This window comes from Leuciscus leuciscus, assembly GCF_965113295.1.
Source record: "Leuciscus leuciscus genome assembly, chromosome: 24".
NCBI lineage: Eukaryota > Metazoa > Chordata > Actinopteri > Cypriniformes > Leuciscidae > Leuciscus > Leuciscus leuciscus.
The window spans coordinates 12,839,470-12,866,859 of NC_138723.1; the positions used below are offsets into that span (position 1 = coordinate 12,839,470).

The 27,390-nt window shown below is 37.3% G+C and overlaps 1 protein-coding gene across 2 annotated transcripts in view; it reads left to right on the forward strand.

Moving 5' to 3' along the window:
* dpysl2b (dihydropyrimidinase like 2b) overlaps positions 1-26,463 on the forward strand; it is a 31,596-nt gene extending 5,133 nt beyond the window's left edge. For both annotated transcript variants that reach the window (XM_082158409.1, XM_082158408.1), the window contains 14 exons: positions 7,345-7,433; positions 8,166-8,350; positions 9,557-9,721; positions 9,887-9,948; positions 11,054-11,134; positions 11,525-11,593; positions 11,704-11,824; positions 12,232-12,388; positions 16,393-16,534; positions 16,718-16,888; positions 19,272-19,451; positions 20,510-20,675; positions 20,939-25,114; positions 25,274-26,463. In XM_082158409.1, the coding sequence (XP_082014535.1) occupies positions 7,345-7,433; positions 8,166-8,350; positions 9,557-9,721; positions 9,887-9,948; positions 11,054-11,134; positions 11,525-11,593; positions 11,704-11,824; positions 12,232-12,388; positions 16,393-16,534; positions 16,718-16,888; positions 19,272-19,451; positions 20,510-20,675; positions 20,939-21,030 (1,680 nt within the window). In that variant the 3' untranslated portion in view covers positions 21,031-25,114; positions 25,274-26,463. The remainder of the gene's footprint in view (positions 1-7,344; positions 7,434-8,165; positions 8,351-9,556; positions 9,722-9,886; positions 9,949-11,053; positions 11,135-11,524; positions 11,594-11,703; positions 11,825-12,231; positions 12,389-16,392; positions 16,535-16,717; positions 16,889-19,271; positions 19,452-20,509; positions 20,676-20,938; positions 25,115-25,273) is intronic.
* The last annotated feature ends 927 nt before the right edge of the window (positions 26,464-27,390 follow it).

The window sequence follows — 27,390 nt, forward strand, 5'->3', positions numbered from 1 at the left end:
ATGGAAAAACGCATGGCAAGGGAGGAAATTATCATATTTCCTTCCTCAGTAAAGTGGGCTTGATTTATAATAGGTGCACTTCATGACCCATGTCTATGCATTTTTGCATTTGGACAAGCCATGCATTGAAATAATTGTCTGTAGAGTCACAATAGAATAGACATTATCATGCATCCCCACCCCTCTGATTATAGCATATATTTATGACATCACAATACACCTAATTTGATCTGTCTTATTGTAAAACATGCTGCAAATAGCTGTTCGGGGACGGTCGAATGGAGCTCCCACTCGGCTCGGCTGGTGGCGGGTGTGCCTTTGTTTCTTTTCAAAGGAAGCACTTTCAGCTGAGGTTTTGGGGGAGAGCTTTAGGACACCCTTTTAGATTCTCTTAGCTATGCTGAATGAGAAGTAGGTGGGCTGTGGTTTCCATCCAGCATGTTAGAGAAACCACATCCAGCTCTTACTAAGATCTAAGAGGTTGGAGAACATCCAGTCTGAGACTCCATCCCTATAGCACGTGTGGGATTGCATGCATGCAAAAAAAGATTCAAATATGCAGATAGGAATGTATTCAGATAAGAAACAAGGGGAAATGTTGCGAGAAGAATGTCCTATCTGGAGAGCAATGCTTGTGGAGTTGTTTAAAGCTGTCTGTGCCACACCCCTATACAGTCCTTAGTGTTGCGTCTATGGCCCATCGGAAAGTATATGAATTAAACGCTTTAAAACAGATCTGTCGAGTGACACCAAATGCCTCTCTAGTGCAAAGGGCTCTCGGTTTGGATTTTTACTTGTTGCATCGGTTAACTGTAGTCACAGCTTGGCCCCATCAGTCATCACCTCTTGTTTCCCCTGTACTGTAGTGGAATTCATGTGCAGTCTCTCGACCTGAAATTTGCTCACTGCGGACCTCCCAAGCACACTGTGACACAACACCCTGTGCATAAATATTGTCCTCATAAAAGCTTCAGCACAACTGGGTGAGTCGTTCTGGTGCAAGTTGTAGAGCGGATATTTAAAAGCAGTTGAAATGGCCATGCAAATGACAGACGCAAACTCAGATTGACCTTATTAGATCTGTATTTCCTGTCAGAAATAGCCACAGGCGTGGTTTGATGCACACATATTTGACACACGGGCATATGTGATGTGTGCTGGCTGGAATGGTTGACGGGTGGGTCTGGGACTGGGAGGACCAGCTGCATTGGTCAGCTGCGCAGACAGGCGGACATCTTCTTGTGCCTTTTTAAAGATGAATGTTAGCTTTAATTCACCACATGCCTGCTCACTTTTAGCCGTAGTTATGAGGTCAGACATCAAAGAATTTTTATATTCATAAATTCATTGACCGCAAATTCACTTATTTTCATTGTAATAACTTACTGGCGTTGTTACATAATCACATATTAACTTATGGATGGATGATAGTTCTGTTACATTGTTGTTTGCCGTTTCTAGATTTTTCAGCATCAGACAAAAATAAATAGTGTGAGTAAATATTTATATTCAATATTTGCTTCAATAGTTATTATTTTATTTACTAAAGATGTAAGTTTGATATTTTAGTATGTACTTGGTTTAAAGTAAATATAGAAATAAATATTACAATAAAATATATATTTTAGTAAATAAATGTTTATTTAAAATAAAACTATCTGTAAGTGAATGCATAAATATTTTGTAAATAAGCAATGCATTTATAATATTTATTTACTAAATAAAGATGATAGTTTATTGTATTATTTATTTATTTATTAAATTTTTGCATATTTATTTAATTACTATACAGAAAGATAAGTCTTGTTTTAAATATTAGTAGTAGTAAATAAAAAAAAAATAATAATAAAAAAAAAGACTATGATCTGTATTTAGTAACTAAACATGTAAGTACATAAGTAATGTATTTACAATATTTATCCATTTATTTACTAAAGGTGATAGTTTTATTTTAAATATTTATGATGGTTTTGTAGTAATTAAATAATTTACTTTAGTAAAGGAAATAAATACACATTTATTAAAATGAAATCTTTTTATTTAGTAAATAAATGTGTAGATATTTTGGTAACACTTTATTTTACAGTGTCCTTGTTACATTTGTTACATGTACTTACCATAGTAATAACAGTAAATTATGTATAATTACATGCAACTAACCCTCAACCAAATAATCCTACCCAAACCCTATAGTAAGTACAAGTAGTTACTTAATATTACTTAGTACTTAAATATATAATTACATTGTAACAAAGACACCTTAAAATAAAGTGTAACAAATATTTTAATACAAAGCTATTATCTGTATTTAGTAAATCAAGAAATACATAAGTAAATAAGTACTGTATGAATGAACATGTATAAGAAATTTATAAAAACAAATAAATTCTTATGTAAATAAATGTATAAGGAATTAAATAGATATTAAAAATAAGACTAGATCATCTTTCTTGCATGTAGTTGAATTATGTAGTTTAAATCTAATACAGTGTAAAATACAGTGATTCCAATAAAAAAACCCTCCTGAACCCAGCCATCTGTTTACCATGGCAACCGCAGCAGCTCTAGTGCAACCCAGTGATCTGTCCCAGAATGCTCTGCTGTTGTGTCCCCAGCACAAAGCACAGTCTCGACTCTTGACTCGTACCTGCCAAATAACATACAGGATTTCTCATTCATAATGACTTCAGAGGGGGAAAAGGCCCCATGTACGCAAACATGCAAGGCACACTTTCAGTTTTCTTTTGAAGAGGATCATATGCGGATTAAGCTGGCAACTAGATTTTGACTCAACTAAATCTGTTTCTAAATAAGTGAGGGATGGAACTTCAAGTTAAACCCTGAGACTGGAAGTCAGTCAACAGACTAAATAAGTCGTCTTCTGGTCTAAAATGTAATGTCCTTTATAGTTCATACCATACTTTTGGTGTTCATGTGACATTATAATGTTATGTTAGCATGTCTGTTCAAACTCACGTTATCATTTATGGCAAGCAGTGGTCATTATTATAAACATGCAGACCAGAAGACTTCCTGTGAGCGTTCTCATGCACTAAATATCTAGCACTGTGACTCTGGAAAAGGTCCAAAACAAGCACCAGTTCAGCTCATAAAGTCCCTGTTTTATTTTTGTGTGTGTGTTTTTTCAGACTTCCTCTAATTAACATTATGACCTTTCTGATGATGTCATCGTGCTTTAGCCCTGCATTGACGGCTGTGATTGGTTGATTTGTGCACAGAGACTGAGGAAATGGATTGCAGTGATTGTCGTGGTTATGTAATGCATGTTATGAAGCAGCTGTTCAAGTGTGGCTGACCGCCAAAGCCACTCGCATGTTCCCTGAAGCCCCTCTGTGAAGATCTGGACATTCAGAGTAGAATGCATTCTTAGACACTGGTGGTTTGTATAAATTAAACTCACTAAATACTAAAGGAAATGAAGCACTGTTTCACTGTAAACCTGAATAAGTTGGCAAAACACAAAGAATTTGAGGTAATTAAGAAAAATTTAAGCAGAAATTTTATTTTGTACTCGGACATTTTAATTGCTCTTAACTTGAAATATTTGAGTAGGCTAATTCATTCATTAATTTAACTTAAAATTATCATGTAATTTCAATTTAAATATGTTTAGTAGAGGAAACTTGTCTAGCTTTAAGTAGCTAATTCAATAAATGCTAACTTGCTAAATGGTAATACAATGTTTTGATAGCATTAGCATAGCATAACAATAATTGCTGAATGAGTATGGCGATATAGAACATTTAACTTACCAGACTCATGCTCCACTTGTCGCCATGGTAACTCCAAAAAACGCAACATAACAGAAACTCTTCTAAATTAGCATAGCAAAGGATTAAACACTACTAAATCTCCCACTTAACATTAATCTTGCACAAAAAACATTATATAACACTTAATTTTAGCATTTACTATTCCTTTTCGAGTGTCATGGCAAAGCATGCTAGGAAATTTAAATCCCAGTCCAGGTTCAGTTAAATGCAAGTTTGTCTAAATTAAAAGATTAAAAGACTTAAAATGTGTCAGTTTTGTGAACTCAGAAGAAAAAGAAAGTTTTAAAAACTCACAAAAGTTAATTGGATTGAACTAATTTGTTTAAGTTTCCCCTACTCAAACCAATTAATTATTTTGAGCGTTAGGGTTTACAGTGTTGGTTAAAGTACTGTATCTGGCGTTGTTTTCCTCTTTAATGGTGCTCTGAGATATGTATAGTAGGAGATGTCAGGTCAGTGGAGTATTTTCTTTCATCACTAAGTGAATCAGGGCAGGGCTTGGGAAGCCACTGAGGGCCTCATGTTGCTGGGTTGCCAACAAGCACGCAAAGAGGCAGAAACGCAGACAGAGTCGCCTTTGTCCCCGTACGATGCCGAGGGCCTTGTGACTGGAATTGTTCCATTGCTCCCCTTTCAGAAAAATGAACGTTCTTCTGGGGCTCTGAATGTAAAGAGAATCCTGGGTGGCGTTGTCCGTACCGGGGTGTCGAGCCAAACTTTACCCTTCGTTGGGAGGCATGATGCTGTTATCCATTCATTGCTTGGGAAATGTATAAAGTACAAATTTGGGACACTTTTTGACATTAAGATGACTCGAGCGAACAAATCTTTGTAATGAACAATTCATTCTCGTTCACTTCACTGTACTGTGTAATTTTTGGTTTGTTTGTTTTGTTTAATGCAGGACTGCAGCATTTTATTGGTTGAACCAAATGAACAAACGTGCCCCTTTCAATGAATGAGTCAGTGTTTATGCTTTATGAAGATGATAGTTTTATGTTAATATGTATGTATATATATTTATTTTTACATTACTCAAGCAATTATTTATGTAATCAATACAGAAATATGTTTTTTTTTATAATCTTTGTGTAGCGCTTACATAAATAATTACTTAAATAAAGCAAATAAATTAATAAATATTTGTAAAAAAAATAAAATATCAGTTAAATTAACTTATTTTCATGTTAATCAGTTACTACAATTATTGCATAATCACTTATTAAAGGCAGGGTAGGCAGGATTTAAAAAAAAAAACTTTTTCCCAAATTTGTTTAAACTGTCTTTATATACCAATTCATAATTAAAATGCAAGTACTCTGAAAAAGAGAGTATACAAATCGAGTGTCTGTAGTCCTCTCAGTGCTGCAATAAACACAGCTACTTATTCCATACCCCCTCCCTTCTGGGCTCCTTCCAAAGCCACGGCCCCAAAACACATGAACGCGCGATGCCGACCGCTCAGCTGGAGGACGCGTTTGCCAGCGCCGAGCGGAGAGGAGTGCGGTGCATGTTGTGACATCATGTCAGAATCACATGTAATAAAATACCTAACTTTATCATTATGAATATAAACAACTAACATGGCTGTTAGTACTCACTATCAAGCTAGCATATCGATACTGGTAAAGTTTAAAATATATTGAGTTTGATTTGGTAACGAGCTAGTAACATAAGGCAAAGCTAAAAACAGGTTGCATTGATACACGTTTTCCCATTACCATCAGTTACACTGTAATGAAGATGAATTTTGCGTAAGATTCATAACATATACGGTGTTTTGCATGTAAGAGCTTCCACGATGAAAGCACTGTTGGCTCTGATGAGGACTAACGTTACACTCCGGAGACAAGTAGCCTACCTTTCTACCTTACTAGTTCCTTTTTTTGCCTTGTTTGCCTTCGCTGACTGTATATGCAGGTACTGGGAATTTTGACTGCTCTTTCTCTGCCATAATTGTGATTCTTCCTAGCTTCCGTGCCTCTTCCCCTCCTCGAGTCAAACGGGTGCGCGCATGTGGGCAGCTCCTGTAGCAGCAGGGGTGGTAGCCATGGTAGCGAGGGAGAGTGACAGTCGCAGAGCCAATCATTTCATTCGTTCTGAATGGAAATAAGTAGCTGTGTTTATTGCAGCCCTGAGAGGACTACAGGACCTTCAGAGTACTTACTTTTTAATTATGTATTGGTATATAAAGACAGTTTAAACAAATTTGGGAAAAAGTTTTTTAGAAAAATCCTGCCTACCCTGCCTTTAATAACTGACTTTACGGTCAGTAGGTCTGTTACATTGTTGTTTGCAGTTTCTATAGACCGACTGTAAAAGACAAAAAATAAATACATTAGGGAGTAAATAAATCATTTTTATATATTTATTTATTTGCTTCAACATTTATGTTTTTTATTTATTTATTTACTAAATAAAGTTTTTTTTCTTATTTATAAATATGTCTTCATTCAAGTAATTATTTATTGAATTACTACAAAAACGTATACTATAAAAACATATGTGTTATGTGTAAATAAGTAAAAATTCATTCTTGTTCACTTTCTTGTACTGTCTCATATTTTTCATTCACTGAAGCATAAAAGACTGAGCTAAAGTGCAAACCAATAGAATTCGAGTGCAGGCTGTGAAGGAGCATTTCATTGGTTTAGCTGCTGAACGAACACGCCCCCTTCACAGAATGAGTCAGTGTTTTTAGTCTGATCGAGACTGCTGAATGAACTGGGACATCTCGCTCGTAAACGAACTGAACAATTGAAACATTGAGAATGAGTTTCTGCTTGTAGTTCCTTCAGCTCTGTGTGGGACTCAGTCTTGTTCACTAAAAGGAGATAAATGTGATGAATTATGAATGTGTATAATGCGTACCAAACACAATTTTGATTTAAACCTAAATGTAGTTTTGTTGACATGCATATTGTAATAAGACTTCTAGCATTTTTTAAGTCTAGAGTTTTTATCAAATTGGTTGAGTGAATTATTAATTGACTCACTCATAACACTCAAAAGACTTAACCAACCTACTAATGTAACTATATAACCTGTTGAAAGGCCACTAAACAAATCAGTGAGTGAATAGGAACTAATCATTTTGGTGAATGGCTTCAAAGATTCGAGTCACTGAGATTAATTAAAAATCCCCAGTACTGATTCAGTACACTCTAGATTAGAAATAGCAGTTTCAGCTCAGTCTTCAATGTGTAACAGAGCACATTGTAGCACAGTGACAGATAAATGTTCCATGGTGAACATGTGTTTATAATTGTGAAGGCCACAGAATTGAGTGATGCTCCTTGTAAAGAATGCGAGCGACACTATACTGGTTCCTTATAAGCTCTGATTTACTGGCTCCTGTTAAATTAGTATTTTTGTAGTATATTATGTTTTATACTCATCAGTCCTCCTGACTGATGTTGAGTGTATATTTAATGAATGCTTCTAACACCATCTTCACCTTGCAGCAGTGTTCTTCAGTGCTGTGCCAAGGTGAATAGACCATTTACACAATTCGATGGGATACTAAGGCAAATTTTATCTGTCTTTACAGAGTGACCGTCTCTTGATTAAAGGGGCTAAGATTGTGAATGATGATCAGTCGTTCTGTGCCGACATCTATATAGAGGATGGCCTGATCAAGTGAGTATGAGAGATTCTTAAATTAATATATAACAGATTGCTAATTAAATGAGAGGAAGGAAGACAGACAGACAGACAGACAGACAGACAGACAGACAGACAGACAGACAGACAGACAGACATACATACATACATACATACAGATAGACAGATAGATAGATAGACAGACAGACAGACAGACAGACAGACAGACAGATAGATAGATAGATAGATAGATAGATAGATAGATAGATAGACAGAGAGATGGAGACAGATAGATGAGACAGACAGACAGATAGATAGATAGATAGATAGATAGATAGATAGATAGATAGATAGATAGATAGATAGATAGATAGATAGACAGAGATGGAGACAGACAGATGAGACATAGATGAAACGGATAGATAGCTAGATAGATAGATAGCTAGATAGATAGCTAGATAGATAGATAGATAGCTAGATAGATAGATAGATAGATAGATAGATAGATAGATAGATAGATAGATAGATAGATAGATAGATAGATAGATAGATAGATAGATAGATAGATAGATAGATAGATAGATACATAGATCTGTCTTTCAGCAGTCTTCGGTTATGAGGTTAGTGTGTACAAAATGTGCCTTTATATCACATGACACATAATGAGATAATGAAATAGCCCTTTAAATTTGGCTTTTGAAATTAAATTAAGATTCATCCAATTGTATAACTAGTATTGCATTTTTCATATCTCACTCTCACTCACAGGCAAATTGGAGAAAATCTGATAGTGCCCGGTGGGGTGAAAACCATCGATGCCCATGGGCGTATGGTGATGCCAGGTGGCATTGATGTGCACACACGCTTCCAGATGCCTGACAGGGGCATGACTTCTGCAGATGACTTCTACCAAGGCACCCGCGCTGCGCTGGCTGGAGGAACCACCATGATCAGTATGTGTCAAACTGGCCTCAGTATGCTTCTATGGACCTGACTAACAGCGACTTGGGATAGTTAACAATGCCCTAAAGCAACCACCCTCAATGACCTAGCAACACTCTAGAAACCACCCACAACACTAAAGTAACCACTTAGCAGAGCCCCGGCAACCACCTACAATACCACAGTAACCACAATACACCATACTGGAAACCACCCACAACACCTGAGCAAATGCATATGATTGCCCTATCACTGCCCTGAAAGCCAACAACAATCCAAAAGCAACCACCCACAACCACCTAGAAACCACATATTAATACTTTAGCAACCACCAACATAACCTTACCATAGCAACCACCCAGCAACACCCTGGCAACCACCCACAGCTCCTGAGCAAATGCATAGTAATGCTTTAAACACTACTCAAAACACCTAAGCAACTGCTTATATCTAGGGACAAGAATATTATAAGGCCCAATCCCATAGCAACCACCAACAACTGCCTAGCAATCACCCACAACCCCATAGCAACACCCTGGCAACCACCTATAACACCTGAACAAATGTATAGTAATGCCTTATCACTGCCCTTGAAGCCACCAACAATACAATAGCAACCACCCACAACCACCTAACAATACTTTAGAAACCACCAACATAACCATAGCAACCACCTAGCAACACCCTGGCAACCACCCACAACCCCTGAGCAAATGCATAGTAATCCTTTAAACACTACTTATAACACCTTAGAAACTGCTAATATTCAGGGACCAGAAAATCGCAGAAACTTGGGCCAGTAAGCAACACCCTAGCAACCATGACAGTGCCATAGCAACCATATAGTAATGCTCTAGCAAGCACCATTCACACTTTTTCCAATTTGCCTGTGGTTCCTATGGTCTTAATACAGAGAACACAGTTAAGCTTTGGTTAGACTTGCCATCCAATAACAATGTTATACTTTTTCATTAGTGTTATCAAAGCTGTGATGTTTGGCTGAGTCGCTGTATCCTTTATGATGCAGTCATCATTTAGTGTGTATGGCATGGCAGACCGGATGGAGACAGTGTGCTTAAAATAGTACTAGAGACTGTTTTCATGTCTCTGTTTGTCCTCATTTCAGCTCAGAGCGGCATTACTTAACTGATTGAAGTGCTTTTTAATCTGTAGGAGTCTCTTTAATATCTGCCTAACCACTGTGTGTTTGTGAACAGTCGATCATGTGGTGCCTGAACCCGGGACGAGTTTGATCTCAGCCTTCAATCAGTGGCGGGAATGGGCGGACAGCAAAGCGTGCTGCGACTATTCCCTTCACGTGGACATCACTGAATGGCACAAGGGTGTTCAAGAGGACATGGAGACCCTCGTCAAAGATCACGGTAAAGCACTGCCAGCGTTCCCTTATGTGAACATCTGTATCTACTGTACAAACCCACCAGAGTTAGCGTTTACTCCATCGGTCAGGAATTCTGCTGCTGCGCTGTTTCACCTAATGTCTCACCGACATTTCCCTCTGTAATTTCATATCCCGTCTTTGTGTGCAGGCATTAACTCTTTCCTCGTCTACCTGGCTTACAAAGACGTTTTCCAGCTCACTGATTCCCAGGTATGACTTCCTCTGTGAGTTGCACATTCTTACTTGTCTTGTAGGATCTCATGAAACCTGTCAAAAACACACCCAGGTCATATATAACCACAAAATCAAAAGAGAGAATTTAAAGATACGAATTTTTTTTTTTTTGACCAATAAGATACAGAAACATAAAGACAATGTTGCTAAATTGTCATGAACAATCACAATGCAAAACACCTTAATGGCCCAAAGAAAGGATGGTATTAGCATTGTTTTGGAAATATACTATGGTATCATGGTGTTTTTTTTTTAAGTACATTGGTTCATTTATTTATTTGTTTGTTTGTTTTTTGAGTGTGCAGTGTAACATGACTTTTATTTTCTGGATAAAAAGCCTGACTATGCATTAAAAATGTACATGTACCATGGTCAAACCATAGTATTTTTTGAAGCACATTTGTTTGTTCATTTATTAATTTCATTTATTTTTAAGTTTGCAGTTTAATGTGACCATGGTATTACTATTTCTATGGTTTTGGACATACCTTAAACTTACCATAAACCATGGTATTTTATTTTAAAGTTAATTCATTCATTCATTCATTCAGTTTAATGTGACTTTTAGTTTTTTGGAAAATCCTGACTATACACTCACAAACATACCATGGTATTACTAAGGTTTTGAATTACATTGGATTTTATTAGTTTATTTTGCTGTTTAATGTGACTTTTGCAGTTTAACCCTAACTATGCACTAGGTATTACCATGATTTTGGACATGGACCATAGTAAAACCATGGTATTTTTTGAAGTACGTTGAAGCATGATGTGCCACAGATGTCATGATTTCTCTCAGGATTGATAAATCATGGAATTATGCATTTAAAATGTTTTTAAAAATTAAAAAAAGTCTTCCATCTGTTACCATCACAGTTTTTGGGGGTACAGTGCCAAGTTTCTTGGGGTTGGGTGTTTATGTTCTAATTCTCATTGAGTATATCTAAATAGAGTCCCTTGGCAATTTATAAACAAATGATGCTTGAATAGTCTGGCAATGACCATTGCATTTGTTTTAAGCATGCTTCTGTCATATTTGGCATTCCTTCTTGAGTGAGGTCAAATGTGTGTTTCTGTGCAGATCTACGAAGTGTTGAGTGTAATTCGGGACCTCGGGGCCATCGCTCAGGTCCATGCTGAGAACGGAGACATCATAGCCGAGGTGAGATCTTCAGAGAGTCCAGCACTGAGCTCCATTACTCAGAGTTAATATCAACAATAAACTGTTTGGAGATGTTAAATCAAAACATATGTTCCACAATGAACATTCAGACTTTATATTGGCGAGCAAACCCAAAGGAAATATTCCTACATGAGGTCGATATAATTAATTGCAGATGACTTTTGGCTCAGGGTTGTGTGTATTTATCATTATGAAGATAAGCAAACTCTTTGTAATGAGGACAAAGTTTGGTTGTGGAGATAAAATGTATTGTTTTTAATGTATACAGTATATATTGAGACTATGACATGATTATTTAAAGATTCGGTGATCTCATGCTACTCTTATCTCCCCATCCCGCTCTCTTTCTTTCTTTCTTTCTTTCAACAGGAGCAGCGCAGGATTTTCGAGTTGGGGATCACTGGACCAGAGGGACATGTCCTCAGTCGTCCAGAGGAGGTGAATGGCAGTGAATACTGGGAACAGATATTTTCCATTTTCTCATCAGAAGGAAACATAGTTTCGTAGAAGAAAACCTTTGTATTGAATTGGTTTTATGGATCATTTAGGTGGAGGCGGAAGCAGTCAACCGCTCTGTAACAGTGGCCAATCAGACCAACTGCCCTCTTTACGTCACCAAGGTGATGAGCAAAAGTGCTGCTGATGTCATCGCCCAGGCCAGGAAAAAAGGTGTGATGCAAAATAATATATCGCAATATAAAACTAAATATGGCGACTCTTGGATTAGGGCCTGCCTTTGATTTAATCAAGTTATCAACTGACCCATTCTGAAACATTCAAGGTTGAATTACCAAAATGGAAGAACATTCTGAGGTGGTTTGATCTAATCCCACTCTGTCCGCGCCATTAAAATGAGGTATTATTAGACTGGACAAGCAAGGCAGGTTTTATGAGCAGGGATGCACTGCAGTAGTGCAATAAAAAAAAGAAAAAAAGAAATCGGCATGCTATGACTCAGCTGTTCTTGGCTAGACCGCAAGAAATGACATCATAGTGGTTAGGCTCCAGAATTAGGCAAGGGAATTAGAGTGAAATTATATATGCTGTTCCTAATTCAGTATCTTTGAACCATTTAGGCACCGTAGTCTATGGAGAGCCAATCACAGCAAGTCTTGGCACGGACGGCTCACACTATTGGAGCAAGAACTGGGCCAAGGCCGCCGCCTACGTCACGTCCCCACCCTTGAGTCCAGATCCCACCACACCGGACTATCTCAACTCGCTGCTGTCATGGTAAGATCACTTAATGTCTGTTCATTTTTAGGATGCATTTATGATTTGATTTGATTTGATTTGTTTTGGTTGTGAAGTCCTAAGTGTACCTTGAGAAATTAACTTAATTTATGGGGTCTGAGAGCGGTTCATAAAACTGTGGCTAATGTGTGTAAGTTCCAAATTAAGTGAACTGAACTCAGACCAAACCAGAAAGTGGCCTGAGTACAGTTCAGTTTAAGTCTGCTGTGTGGTTTACTTTTAATGCTGCATCCAATTTAAGAAATAATAATAAAATTATTACATTATTATAATTATCATGGTAACACTTTACAATGAGGTTCATTAGCTAACATTAGTTAACTACCTTAGTTAACATGAACTAATAATGAACAATACTTCTTCAGCATTTATTAATCTTAGTTAATATTAATTTCAACATTTACTAATACGTTATTAAAATCAAATGTTGTATTTGTTAACATTAGTTAATGCACTGTGAACTAACATGAACAAACGATGAACAGCAGTATTTTTATTAACCAACATTAACAAAGATTAACAAATACAGTAACAAATGTATTGCTCATTGTTAGTTAATACATTAACTAATGTTAAATAATGAACCTTATTGTAAAGTGTTACCATTATCATTATTATTATTTTGAATTATTAAATTGAATATACAAAATTTAATTACAAGTTAATATTCAAAGTGATTATAAAATGACACAATTTAAAATCTATAATTTTAAATATTTATTAAAATAATAATAACAATCAGCATTAACATTTACATTTATTCATTTAACAGACGCTTTTATCCAAAGCGACTTACAAATGAGAACAATAGAAGTAGTTATACTAACAGTAGGACAACAATATGCAAGTGCTATGACCCTTCCCAGTTTAATCTAACGTAGTACATGTATTTTATTTTTATTTTTGTATAAGTAGATATAGAACAGAAGAGAAAGTGTTAGTATTAATGGATCAAGTGCTGTCGAAAAAGAAGCGTCTTCAGCCGTTTCTTGAAAGTGGCTATGGACTCAGCAGCTCTAGTTGAGTTAGGCAGATCATTCCACCAGCAGGGAACAGTCCAGGTAAAGGTTCGAGAAAGAGATGTTGTGTCTCTTTGAGATGGCACCACAAGACGACGTTTACTTGCAAAGCGCAAGTTTCTGGATGACACATAGGTCTGAAGTAATGAGTTAAGGTTCATTTAAAAAAAAAAAAAAAAAAAAATATATATATATAATTATTATTTTTAATTACCGAGGCGTTCCCAGGCCAGCCAGGATACATAATCCCCCCCAGCATGTCCTAGGTCTTCCCCGGGGTCTCCTCCCCGTGGGATCGCCCAGCCACCCTGTGGAGAAAGCTCATTTCGGCCGCCTGTATCCGGGATCTTGTCCTTTCAGTCATGACCCACAGCTCATGACCATAGGTGAGAGTAGGAACGTAGATTGAGGTGTAAATCGAGAGCTTCTCCTTGCGGCTCAGCTCCTTCTTCACCTTGACAGAACGGTACATCGACCGCAGTACTGCAGAAGCTGCACCGATCCGCCGTCTGTCGATCTCCCGTTCCATCCTTCCCTCACTCGTGAACAAGACCCCAAGATACTTGAACTCCTCCACATGAGGCAGGAACTCTACACCAACCTGAAGTGAGCAAGCCACCCTTTTCCGACTGAGATCAATTATTCATATCAACAGAAAAATATACCTGGATAACCTGGCTTCTCTTGAGACTCCCCTGCATCAGAGCATAGTAATGATGATATGCTAAAGCCCGTCGGCACGCTGACGTGTTTGGTTTACAAGGTTTGTGACGTCAGAAACACTGGCGATTTCAAACCGTGTTTTTGAGATTTTAGATCACTGCAGTATTAAGGAGCAAATACTCTTGTGTGGACTTATGAATTTTCACATGGTTTGTCTTAAAGAGTCATGAAACCTCCCTCTTTCAGCTCAAGTCTTCCTCACAAAACTCAGTCTCATGAATACTTATGAGTCACCAATGCTTCATCAAAGTACTATAGTGCACTGCCAGTTACAACCTGTGATGTGGACACAATGTATATTTTAAACCCGGAAGATGAAAATAGCGGGGGGAAAAACAGATTAAATCTATTTAATCTAACTAAAACTTAAATCTAATTAAATCTAACAGATGCTAACATTGTCTTCAAAGATGTTCAACACACATACAGTGGGTACGGAAAGTATTCAGACCCCCTTGAATTTTTCACTCTTTGTTATATTGCAGCCATTTGCTAAAATCTTTTAAGTTCATTTTGTTTCCTCATTATTGTACACACAGCACCCCATATTGACAGAAAAACACAGAATTGTTGACATTTTTGCACATTTATTAAAACAGAAAAACTGAAATATCACATGGTCCTAAGTATTCAGACCCTTTGCTGTGACACTCATATATTTAACTCAGGTGCTGTCCATTTCTTCTGATCATCCTTGAGATGGTTCTACACCTTCATTTGAGTGCAGCTGTGTTTGATTATACTGATTGGACTTGATTAGGAAAGCCACACACCTGTCTATATAAGACCTTACAGCCCACAGTGCATGTCAGAGCAAATGAGAATCATGAGGTCAAAGGAACTGCCTGAAGAGCTCAGAGACAGAATTGTGGCAAGGTTACAAAAAAATGTCTGCTGCACTTAAGGTTCCTAAGAGCACAGTGGCCTCCATAATCCTTAAATGGAAGACGTTTAGGACGACCAGAACCCTTCCTAGAGCTGGCCGTCCGGCCAAACTGAGCTATCGGGGAGAAGAGCCTTGGTGAGAGAGGTAAAGAAGAACCCAAAGATCACTGTGGCTGAGCTCCAGAGATGCAGTCGGGAGATGGGAGAAAGTTGTAGTAAGTCAACCATCACTGCAGCCATCCACCAGTCGGGGCTTTATGGCAGAGTGGCCCGACGGAAGCCTCTCCTCAGTGCAAGACACATGAAAGCACACCTGAAGGACTCCAAGATGGTGATAAATAAGATTCTCTGGTCTGATGAGACCAAGATAGAACTTTTTGGCCTTAATTCTAAGCGGTATGTGTGGAGAAAACCAGGCACTGCTCATCACCTATCCAATACAGTCTCAACAGTGAAGCATGGTGGTGGCAGCATCATGCTGTGGGGGTGTTTTCCAGCTGCAGGGACAGGACGGGGGAAAGATCGAGGGAAAGATGAATGCGGCCAAGTACAGGGATATCCTGGACGAAAACCTTCTCCAGAGTGCTCTGGACCTCAAACTGGGCAGAAGGTTCACCTTCCAACAAGACAATGACCCTAAGCACACAGTTAAAATAACGAAGGAGTGGCTTCACAACAACTCCGTGACTGTTCTTGAATGGCCCAGCCAGAGCCCTGACTTAAACCCAATTGAGCATCTCTGGAGAGACCTGAAAATGGCTGTCCACCAATGTTTACCATCCAACCTGACAGAACTGGAGAGGATCTGCAAGGAGGAATGGCAGAGGATACCCAAATCCAGGTGTGAAAAACTTGTTGCATCTTTACCAAAAAGACTCATGGCTGTATTAGATCAAAAGGGTGCTTCTACTAAATACTGAGCAAAGGGTCTGAATACTTAGGACCATGTGATATTTCAGTTTTTCTTTTTTAATAAATTAGCAAAAATGTCAACAATTCTGTGTTTTTCTGTCAATATGGGGTGCTGTGTGTACAATAATGAGGGAAAAAAATGAACTTAAATGATTTTAGCAAATGGCTGCAATATAACAAAGAGTGAAACATTTAAGGGGGTCTGAATACTTTCCGTACCCACTGTACCTCTGTTAAAATCTCAGAAAAGTTTGTTTAGGGTTTCATGACCCTTTAAAGCATATTAAAAAACACCACATAGACATATAAACAACCTTAAAAACTTGATTTTCACCACAGCGGGTCTTTAAAGACGACTCAAGCGTGAAAAGGGTTTGCTTAGTATATAAATGGAACTGTTTGACCCATTTGTTTTGTCCTAACATTATATGTGTTTTCTTATAGTGGGGATCTGCAGGTAACAGGAAGCGCTCACTGCACCTTTAACACCGCCCAGAGAGCTGTGGGTAAAGACGACTTCACCCTCATCCCTGAAGGAACCAATGGCACTGAGGAAAGGATGTCCATCATCTGGGACAAATGTGTGGTGAGACAGAAATACTAGTCTGCAAACAGTAAGGAGTTACAAGTTTCCACAGTGCAGCATCTACTCTTCCTTCCATCATATAAACAAAATCAGTCTAAATAGTCCGAGCTGAACAGACAAGCACACTCAAGTGGACACAAACACAAACAAGACAAATCTCTCCCTGTGGTCCGTCATTCGTAGGTAACTGGAAAAATGGATGAAAATCAGTTTGTGGCCGTCACCAGCACCAACGCCGCTAAAATCTTCAACTTGTACCCACGTAAGGGCCGCATTGCCGTGGGCTCCGATGCTGATCTGGTTCTGTGGGAGCCTGATGTTACAAAGATCATCTCAGCGAAGAGCCACAATCTGGTGAGTTCTGCTGTCAGCAATGTCATGTGTGTTTAAAACCAACGTGAAATACAAAGTTCTGTCATGAAACGCTAGGTGGCGCAGGCTGATAGGTCCTTAACTCAATCTGCTTGCAATCACATCATTATCTATAGGGCACAGATGATTGGTTCCTGCTGTATCAGCAGCCAATGAGCTCGCTGCTCAACCTTCAAATACTTGGTCAGCATTTGCTGTAGCTGTTGCAGCGTGCTTTCAGAAACCCTCCACCTTCCCCAGCTCCACCTGTATAAATCTGCTACGGGTAATTCATCTATGCTATACTGTACAGCAGCAGCATGTCTAACAGCAGCGTGTCGTGAATGGCAGTAGCAAGTCCTGTATTTGCTCTGCAGCAGCAGCAATAACAGCAGCAGCGTGGCAGATCTATTCCGCCAAGACCAAACAGAACAACACTGTCTTATCCATTTCCATGCCAAAGACATCAAAATAGACCCTATTTACTTTCCTAACACATGTTCCTGGTTTTACTGTGACTCATTAATGCACATTATTGATTGATTGTGTTTATGTGATTTGACATGTATTCATGCCATCAAATTGATGTCCCTCAGTATAGTTAACCAGTGAGCAAAGTTGTGTTTTTAAGGACGTGGTTTGCAGTCCTGACCATAGAACATTGGTTGTGCTGACCAAATGTTAGGCGTGGGCATGTTACTCATGCGAGTGATGTCATTCGGAACTCTGCCTGGGTAATTGATGTCTCCCTCCTGGTTTGGAGGCGTAACACTGTGCAGGATGCCATGAGGATCTTTTTTAATGTCTTCTATTTGTGTTCATGAGCTTAAAACACATTGGCCTTAGAGGGTTGTGTTCTTTTGTCTAGTGGATTTTATATTTATATCTAATATATCTAAACATCCTAAAATAAAGATTTGTGTTAAATATTTAAATATATTATATTCATGTAATACATTACATTATATATATATATATATATATATATATATATATATATATATATATATATATATATATATATATATACACACACACACACACACATTATAGGTATAATTAATAATAACATTAATAATATATGAATACATTTAATTTATAGTTTAATATATTTATTTTATATTATTAATAAATGAGCAATATGTAATTTAATATATAATATTTAATAATATAAAATATACTTGTTTCAGAAAAAAAAAATCTGGACTTAAAGCTAGCTTAATTTTCATTTGCAAATAGATTAAAAAAATCTTGTTTTAAGCCTAAACCTCACTCAGTATTTAAAGAATTATTTCCCAATGGTGAAAACAGAAAAATAATAGAAAAATAAATTTTATTTAAGATATATAAATTTGCTAAAAATACGCTACCATTCAAAAGTTTGGGGTCAGTAAGACTGTTATAATGAAATGTTTACTTTTATTCAGCAAGGACGCGTCAAATGGAATAAAATAACTTATTTTTAAAGTGTTACAAAAGATTTATAAATAATATAAAAAAGATTATAAAAAATATATATAAATATATGCCGTCCTTTTGAACTTTCTATTCATCCCAAAGAATCTTGAACATTTTAAAATAAACACAGCCTTGGTGAGCATTAGAGACTTCTTTAAGTTCTAATCTTATAGACCCCAAACTTTTGATTGGTGGTGACCGCTTAATATTTACAGAGTTTTGCTTCTCAGGGACAGTACTGGAAAACAAGACAAAAGTCCTGAGTGTGTGTGTGTATTCAGGACTGTAGGCAACCGCTTGGTGTTTGAGCATGTGTGTGTGTTGATTATCAGATTCACTGAATAACCTCATGCTGTTTTTAGGTCTTGTGGGATGTTCTGTATTGCTTTTAGCAAAGCGCCAGTAGCCTTCAGAAGGGTGTTCACACGTGCCAGCACACACACACACACACACACACACACACACACACACACACACACACACACACACACACACACACACACACACACACACTGTAAACTTTAATATACAGTACTTCCTCCCTCATTCACTCCCTCCCATTTCCAAAATTCCGTGTTTTCTTTGTACTGTATTTCTACAACCGTTCTAAACTGCTGGGCTGCAAATATGGTCTGTTCTGACATCTTGTCCTCAACATATTGTTTAAATCGCTTTCTGAAAGGATCAATAATGATTTCCAACATGGGATATCATCATCACCTCCATTTTCACCGGAATATCATGCTTCAGTATGTGGAAGGAATTTTAGAGCAATGCAACATAACTATCCCTCAAGGAGAGCAGAGTTTGTGCAAATGATGTCGGGAATGTCTGCAAATCATTAGTATGGTTTTGTGTTGTGTACTGATCCTGATCCCGAAACGGAGTTTCAACATGCAGTGTCATGCCGTTGCTTCTTGTTTTCCAGGCAGTGGAGTACAACATCTTCGAGGGTACCGAGGTGCGCGGGGTGCCCCTGGTGGTCATCAGCCAGGGAAAGATCGTACTGGAGGATGGAAATCTCCACACCACAGAGGGATCTGGACGCTACGTGAGCCGTAAGCCTTTCCCTGACTATGTCTACAAGAGGATAAAGGCTCGCAGCAGGGTGAGTTATAGATCGATTTTTTTTTTTCAGGTTTTCTAATCTGAAATCTATAGATACACAATCTGCCAGTGACCATAATGATACGGTTTATTATTATTATTTCTTGTTATTAATTGTATATAATTATTATAATTATTCATTGTCTGTGTGTATATATACTGTATATATATATATATATATATATATATATATATATATATATATATTTAACTGTATATATGTATGTGTGTGTGTGTGTGTGTAATTAATATTAATTAATTATTATTATTATTATATGATTTTAAAAAAATATTACAATGTAATTTTTATAGAATATTATACCATAAAAAATATTCTAGCATTGGTGTTTTCAACACTGATAATAATGGAAATGTTTCTTGAGCAGCAGGTATTTAAATTGTAATAATATTATACAATATTAATGGTTTACTGTCTTTTTGATCAATTAAATACACCCTTGGTGATCATAAAATACTTATTTGTAAAACATTAAAAACGTTGTAATTATTTCAAAGTTTTGACCCGCAGTGGGTGTATTTACTGTATGACATATACAGTATACGTGTATATAGTGCATCTATGTATTATTTATGCCTTTATTTAAAAGTAATATTGTGAAATATTTGTACAATTTTAAACTGATTTCTTTTCAGTATATTTTAAAATATAATGTGATGCAAAGCTGAATTTTTGAGATTTTAATCTGTGGCGGAAGGAAGTAGTTCTGCACAAAAGAGGGTTTTTGAAGACACTCCGTTGTTGTTTCTTAATTATTTACTCACTTGTGCCGTCAAACTGTTGTATAAACGCAATATTACACTCGTAGCCGTACATATATGGCATATATCAGCACGCAGTGATTACCTACATCCGAATCCCAGCTGTGCTGATATACAGTCATATCGCACTGCTACTCATGTGATATTGCTCATATATGCTTATTCTGTTATAAATATACTTATTCATAAATTAGTATATTTTGCCTTTTAATATAAATGTCACTTAATGTTTAGGTTATCGGTGTTTTACTAATATTATCATGCACCATTGTTTCTTAGCTTGCTGAACTGAGGGGCGTCCCACGGGGTCTCTACGACGGGCCGGTCTGTGAAGTCTCAGTGACGCCCAAAGCTGTGACCCCTGCTTCCTCTGCCAAGACCTCTCCTGCCAAACAGCCCTCTCAACCGGTCCGCAACCTGCACCAGTCTGGCTTCAGTCTCTCTGGTGAGCATCGCAAGGATATCATTTAGAAATCAATTAAGATGCATGACATATCAGTGCCTAAATTCACTTGTAGTATTTTATTTTAAGTTTTATTATTTTACTTTATTTTATTTGTCGGCTCATCTGTACCAGCCAGAATTTTAATATTAGCGAGATACTTAAATCTTACTTAAATCTATTATCCACTTTTTCACAGGAAGAGTGTCATCATGTAAAAAATATATGCATCAGAAGGTGATTTCTTTTTGATTGATCCGTTTCAGGCGCTCAGGTTGACGACAACATCCCCCGCCGCAACACCCAGCGCATCGTTGCGCCCCCTGGTGGCAGGGCCAACATCACCAGCCTGGGCTAGACCCCTGTCCTCCAGCCGAAAGGAGAACAGTGGGTTGGGGGGAGGGATGTCTATAAACGGAGGGGTTTGCTGAAACCACCGTGTCAAATCAAGAACCGAACCCTCCACAGGGGCCTATGATTCTTCACTCCCTACACTCCCAACCCCCGAGCTCTCGCCCTTTTCCCTTGTTTTTCTTTTCCCAACCCTACACCACTTCCTAAAGAAGACATCTAGACAAAAAAAAAAGTATTTGCCTCATGTGAAGAAAGGAAAAATGTAACATCCACATTTGAGCACTTCTGATTGTATGATTTTTATACTGTACTTTCTACCCACCATGAGTCATGTTATTATTTTTGTATTTAACTTTATTTGCTTTTTGAAATCGGAGGGATCAAGTGTGTGTACTAGAGAAGCTGTTTATCATTGTTACTTATTAACAAGGCAAGGGTTAGAGTACTGGGTTTCTTGTGTCATTGTTTGTGGCAAAAAGTCTATTAGGACTTTTATTACATTAGGACTGTCTATATTTTTAGGCTTTTTTTAGTACTTTTTTTTTTTTTTTTCAAACAATCAGTTTACATCAATGAACACCTGACCGTATTCCGCCCTTTCCGTGGCATTCAATGCGATAATTTCTGTAACAGTCAATAAAAGAAAGCTTTTCCAGTGGTTGCTAATTAAAAACCATGTTTTGTTTCACAACCAGAGATATTTAATTAACAATGTTAATGTTATTGAAGAAGAAACCGCATGTAAAAACAAGCAGCTTAGCAATGTTCGAGAAAATAAGAGAGGACCACAAGTGATTTTAGCTGGAAATGTTCCTTGTTTTGTCCTCATTCCAAAAGAAACGTGATCTTTTCTTTCTTTTTTTTTTTTTTCTTTTTTTTTTTTTTTTTTTTTGCACAAGCTGCTTTAATTCTTAAAGGTTAAGAATAGGAGAAAGTCCAGGTTGTTTTTGGCCGTGAAGAAATAGAGGGCTGTTTCTGTGAGGATTATTGAGAATTTAGCAGGTATTATGGTTAAGGCTGTTACATCTCTTATAAAGAACAAAGTAGATGTGGTGCTGTGAAATTAGTAACAATTTCCTAATGCACTAGAGCCTAAAGTATACTTACATTTTTGACATGCGTACAGCCGGACAAGTAGCGAGTGTGCGCGAATGTGCATTAGGGCCAGTTCACACAGAATGCGTTTTTGCTTTGAAAAACGCAAGACGCGGGCAGTTGAATGGTAAAAAAAGCAAGATCTCAAGACAAAAAAAAATTAAAAAATTTAACTAATTTTAACTTGAGCATGACCGTCTAGCGCTTGTTTACATAGAAAAACTAAGAAAAAGTAGCGCAGTGGAATGGAAAAATGCGTTCTGTGTGAACGGCCACTTATAATGTTTCATCCTTGTCCAGTGTCTGCGCTATTTCTCATCGAAGTTATGGCCGTAAATGTTATTAAAAAAAAGTATTTTTTTACTTGTTTAAAGTAGTCGCGGGAATCAATTAAACTCCCACACAAACGCTAATCCTCACGTTTCTTTTTCCGCTATGAAACAACGACGAGGTGCCACCTTGTGGACAAATTAATCATCTTTTCTTTTTTTTTTATCAAAACCCATGTGCTAGCTGAGCTTATAGAGTACACTAGTTTACAAAAATCAGGCTGCTCGCGTACTATGCTGCTGACATTTACGTGATGATATTTACCTTATACTTATGCGTAAAAACCGAAGTATACTTTTGGCTTGAGGGCCAAAAAAACCCAGATGGATGTTTCTGTAGGTTTGGTTGCTGCGCAGTACGAATAAGCCTTGTGAGTCGTTAGATTTTACGATATTGAGTGCTTATGCCGCAAATTTCTATGTCAACAAATGTGATATCGCAGACCTTGCGCTAATGTGTCTTTTTTTGTATCTTGTAACTCCAAGCTGTGCCGGAGATGGACTTATAACGCTGAGTATTGCTGCAAGAGCTTGATCGTGTTTTTTTTGTTTGAAACAACTGAAAGGCTGTTAAATGTAAAATAGCCGGTTAACCGATACAAAGGTGCCAGATTTTTCTCTTAACTCTTAAATGTAAAATAGCCGGCTAAATGATACAAAGGTGCCATATTTTTTCTCTTAACTCGTCATGGGGCTTTTGAAAGGCTTTTCCGAGTATGAGTTGTCAGCGCCATTCTTAATGTCGACATCCATTTTTAGTGCTGTAGTAAAATGCTACATACTGTCTTAATATCATACAAATAAAACGGAGTAAGTTAAAAGTGATTTTCAACAGCTGTTGAACATGGCAGATCCATGTTTTAGTGTTGTTGTTTTTTTAATCAAAGAATGAAAGAGATTTTCTGTTAATCTGTTTGTTTTTCATCCAAGTTGGTCTGAAAAAATGCCCTAAAAGCACAAAGGGCAATGCACTGAGCAGCTAGCTCGCTAGGTTAGCTGATATAGCCTTTAGTGCGTTAGCAGTTTTCTTTTCCTGTGTTTGACATTTCCTATTGAAACATGAAGTTTGGCTAAACACATGGAAAGATAATGTTTTTATTTTATTTTAAATGGCTTTAGGGTACATCACAGCCATTAATTATGATTTGGTATTTGCTAATGCTAGTCGGTTGCGCATGGTATTGTGGGAGGGACGTTCTCATTCTAGAGTGCATTTGATTGGACACAAATGTGTAGTACAAGATGAGTCATCAATATTTCTGGTAAAATTTTTCCTGAAGAGAAAGACTACATTTTAAATGTGTTTATCTGCTAACATATGAGCACATTAGACAATAATAGACATCGACTAACGCCACAAAACTGTAAATTAAATTTTATGGGGTTTTTAACTGTAACGATAATCCACGTTTTGTAGATGGTGCTAAACCTTATGTTCAGCCCAGACGAAGGAGGCATAGTATAAAAGTAAAACACAGTAATAAAAGGCTTTAACTGGTTTTAATGTGCCTTCCTTAAATCTCGACATATGATGGCGGAACTTTTCTTGTATAATCTGTTTTTCATTTACTAAACCTGTCCTCCAGCTGTTTTCTTTTCCCTCATGCACATCAGCAAAATCTTGGCCTGTATCATCATTCTCCATTGCTTGCCTTTTCCTCTATGACTCAACACAGAGAAACACACACAGTCTCCAGTTCATTCCAGCACTGGCAAGGTCTAACCTTGCATATTCACTGCTGCTTAGTTGTTGAATGCTTAGTGTGTACTCAAAGACACACAATTGTTTGTTCCAAAGTGAGGAAACTACGGAGCCCCTAAAGGGACATGGGGAGGAAAAATATTTTCAATGCTTCTGCATTCATTTTCGCAAAACTTTTGTTGCTCAGAGAAAACTCAGTAGCCTAATATTAATAATATTAAGCACGAGGGAAAACTGTATTTCAATGTTTGAGTTCTCTCTCAAATATTTTGCGTTCCCCCAAGAAAATTTGCGGTCACACACAAAACTTGTGTTTCTCCAAAAAAGTTTCTAGGGGAACACAATAGCCTACTTTTGAGAAAATGCAAAAGATGTTCCAGTGAACGCAAAGTTTCTATGGGAATACAATACTTTTTTACGAAACAACACAAATGTTTTGCAAACGAACAATTTTTTTAAATATAATTAATCATTATTCCTCCGATATCCCCCTTAGGGGTTCCATAGGAAACTTAAAAAAAAAAAAAATCGTTTTCCAGTAAATATGTCAAAAATATGTCAAATATGTACAAAAAAAAAACACATATATATATATAGCCTATGTAATTCAAAATACAAGTCTTCATATCGTATGCAGTTTTGCATCCAATGTAAATTTGTCTTGTTTTAACAATGTTAATCTTTTTACTGGAAAGCACGACAAAAATACAGATTAAGAAAATTACGTTTTTCTTCCAGTTCTCCAAGTTATCAGGACATAATGCTCTCCTCACTAAAATGTCCATTTTGACTCTTTGACTTTTATTAATGGTCTTAGGTTTGTTTCGCAAATCGTACGTTCATTAAAGGACAAGTTCGGTATTTTACACTTAAAGCCCTGTTTTCAGATCGTTTCTGATGAAATAGAACGGTTAAGATTGAAATTTGGACACATGCTGCTGGCCCGAGAATTTTCGGTTTCTGTGGTAGCACCCCACCCCACCCCACCCCCACAATGGTTGCATAGGTGCACTGGAACAATCCTTCCTAAAACGCATTAAACTTTCGTTTACAAAGACGTGAAACTCACCGAGTGGTCAGGGGTGTTCACTGATATGCTCACACAAAAATAGCTGCAAAAGATGCTTTCCAACAGGTTTTATCGTAGTTTTTGTCCAACTCCATTGACTTGTATTGGATGTGCTGTGAGGTACGGTATTACTCCGCCGCCGGGCTGGAGTGTCTATTATTCAAGCTCTCAACGGAAGAATGTACGGGTGTGAGGCGTTTGGTAAAATGGGTCCACATTTACAACGAATGGTAAAACACCTGTTGGAAAGCATCTTTTGCAGCGATTTTTGTGTGAGCATATCAGTGAACACCCCTGACCACTCGGTGAGTTTCACGTCTTTGTAAACGAAAGTTTAATGCGTTTTAGGAAGGATTGTTCCAGTGCACCTATGCAGCATTGTGGGGTGGGGGTGGGGGTGCTACCACAGAAACGAAAATTCTCGGGCCAGCAGCTTGTGTCCAAATTTCAATCTTAACCGTTCTATTTCATCAGAAACGATCTGAAAACAGGGCTTTAAGTGTAAAATACCGAACTTTTCTAAGCGAAACCACAGCGGGAGAAAAAAAGCGTTGCTATAGCACCGCGAGACTGTCTTTGTGCGCGCTTTCTGTTGGAATGAATGTGTATCTCAAATAGAGGGTGACGCGAGGTTATAATGATTCATTCTGTTCGCATGGACTGATGTATTAATGATGGCGGTGAGAAGGGTCATTGACCTCATAAATTATATCTGCTTGTTATCACCTCATGAGTGTTATTATTGTTTTCGCTCTTCCTGTTTCTTGTTCGTTTCTTGCTGACCTCATTGCCTTTCTACTGTTACTATGACGACTCTTTTATTTGTGATGGCAACACATCGGAAGCATATGCCCTTAGCAACCCTTCTGGGCTTGGTGCTATTAAAACAACATCGAATGGCTGGATCATTTCAACTACGTTGCAACTACAGTGCAACACAAACCATATGTACAGATAGTACCAATCTTTCCAAAAGAGAAGCTGACAGAATCTGTTTTAAATGCCTTTCTTGGTGGCACGTTTTTTCTCTGAACTGTGGATTGATAGTTTGAGAGACAGCCAAAAAAAAAAAAACTTATTTGGTATTTTTGTCTTGTTAAACATCTGTAAAACAAGAGAAAAAATACTGAGAAGGAAAACGGAGTTAGGCTAAAGTTATAAGGGAGTGCTGAATTATTTTCTTTCGTTTTTAACCTGAACAATTTTATGTGTATCGTTTGCCAGTGAGATAAGAAAATAAACTCAATTTTTTTTTCTCACAATTTTGCTTCTCAATTAAACTTTATGGTTAGTTTAATTAATATTGATTATTCAAAAAAACAAGACAAACATATTAAGCTAAAAAATTTTTTACATTTTTTTATTTAAGCTGGTGCGGAAATATGGCATAAATTGAGAACAGAATTGTCCTATGTGAGTTTTCCAAATCTTTTCCTTGAGACATATGAGCATATGCAAGAGTTCAAATAAAACATGCCATAAGCATTTCCTCTGATCCCAGAGCAGCTGTCGGCACTAACACACACACACACATACACACACACACACACACACACACACACATACTTTGCTATGTATCCTTGAATGTTCTTCTATGCGTGGTATGTAATCTATGTAAAATGCAGATGGGAACTGAAAGATGGTTCAGTCTGAGGTTGCCAATGATTTCTAGTCCCACCCCTCTCTTTCCCCATTAACCCCAGTCCAGAAGTGAACCTGTTGTGTGCTGGTGTTTATACTGTTGGCTGTGCTGTTTGAGGATGTTCGCTTGCGCTGAAAAGTGTCTAATCCCTTGGATAGTGATGTTACAAAAATGGAAAATTAATAAAAGGGGGAGAATGGAAATATTTTCTCTACTCTTTCTTTGATTTTCAGCAATATGCACAATATGAAAAGTATCAGGAAACCAGCAAAGACAATGTTAAAGCAGACAAATTAATCTACATTACTGAGTCTTTTAATAGTCTATTATCATCAATATGACCAAAAGACATAATATGTCAATCCTTTTTCTAGACTACATAAACACTACTAGTGATTCAACATCATCGTCATATATATAATTATATATATATACAGTGGGGTCAAAAGTTTCCAATTAAAACACCATATTTTTTTCATCATTAAAAACAAAAGAATTCTGGGGTCTCATTAGTTAAAATTAGAGTA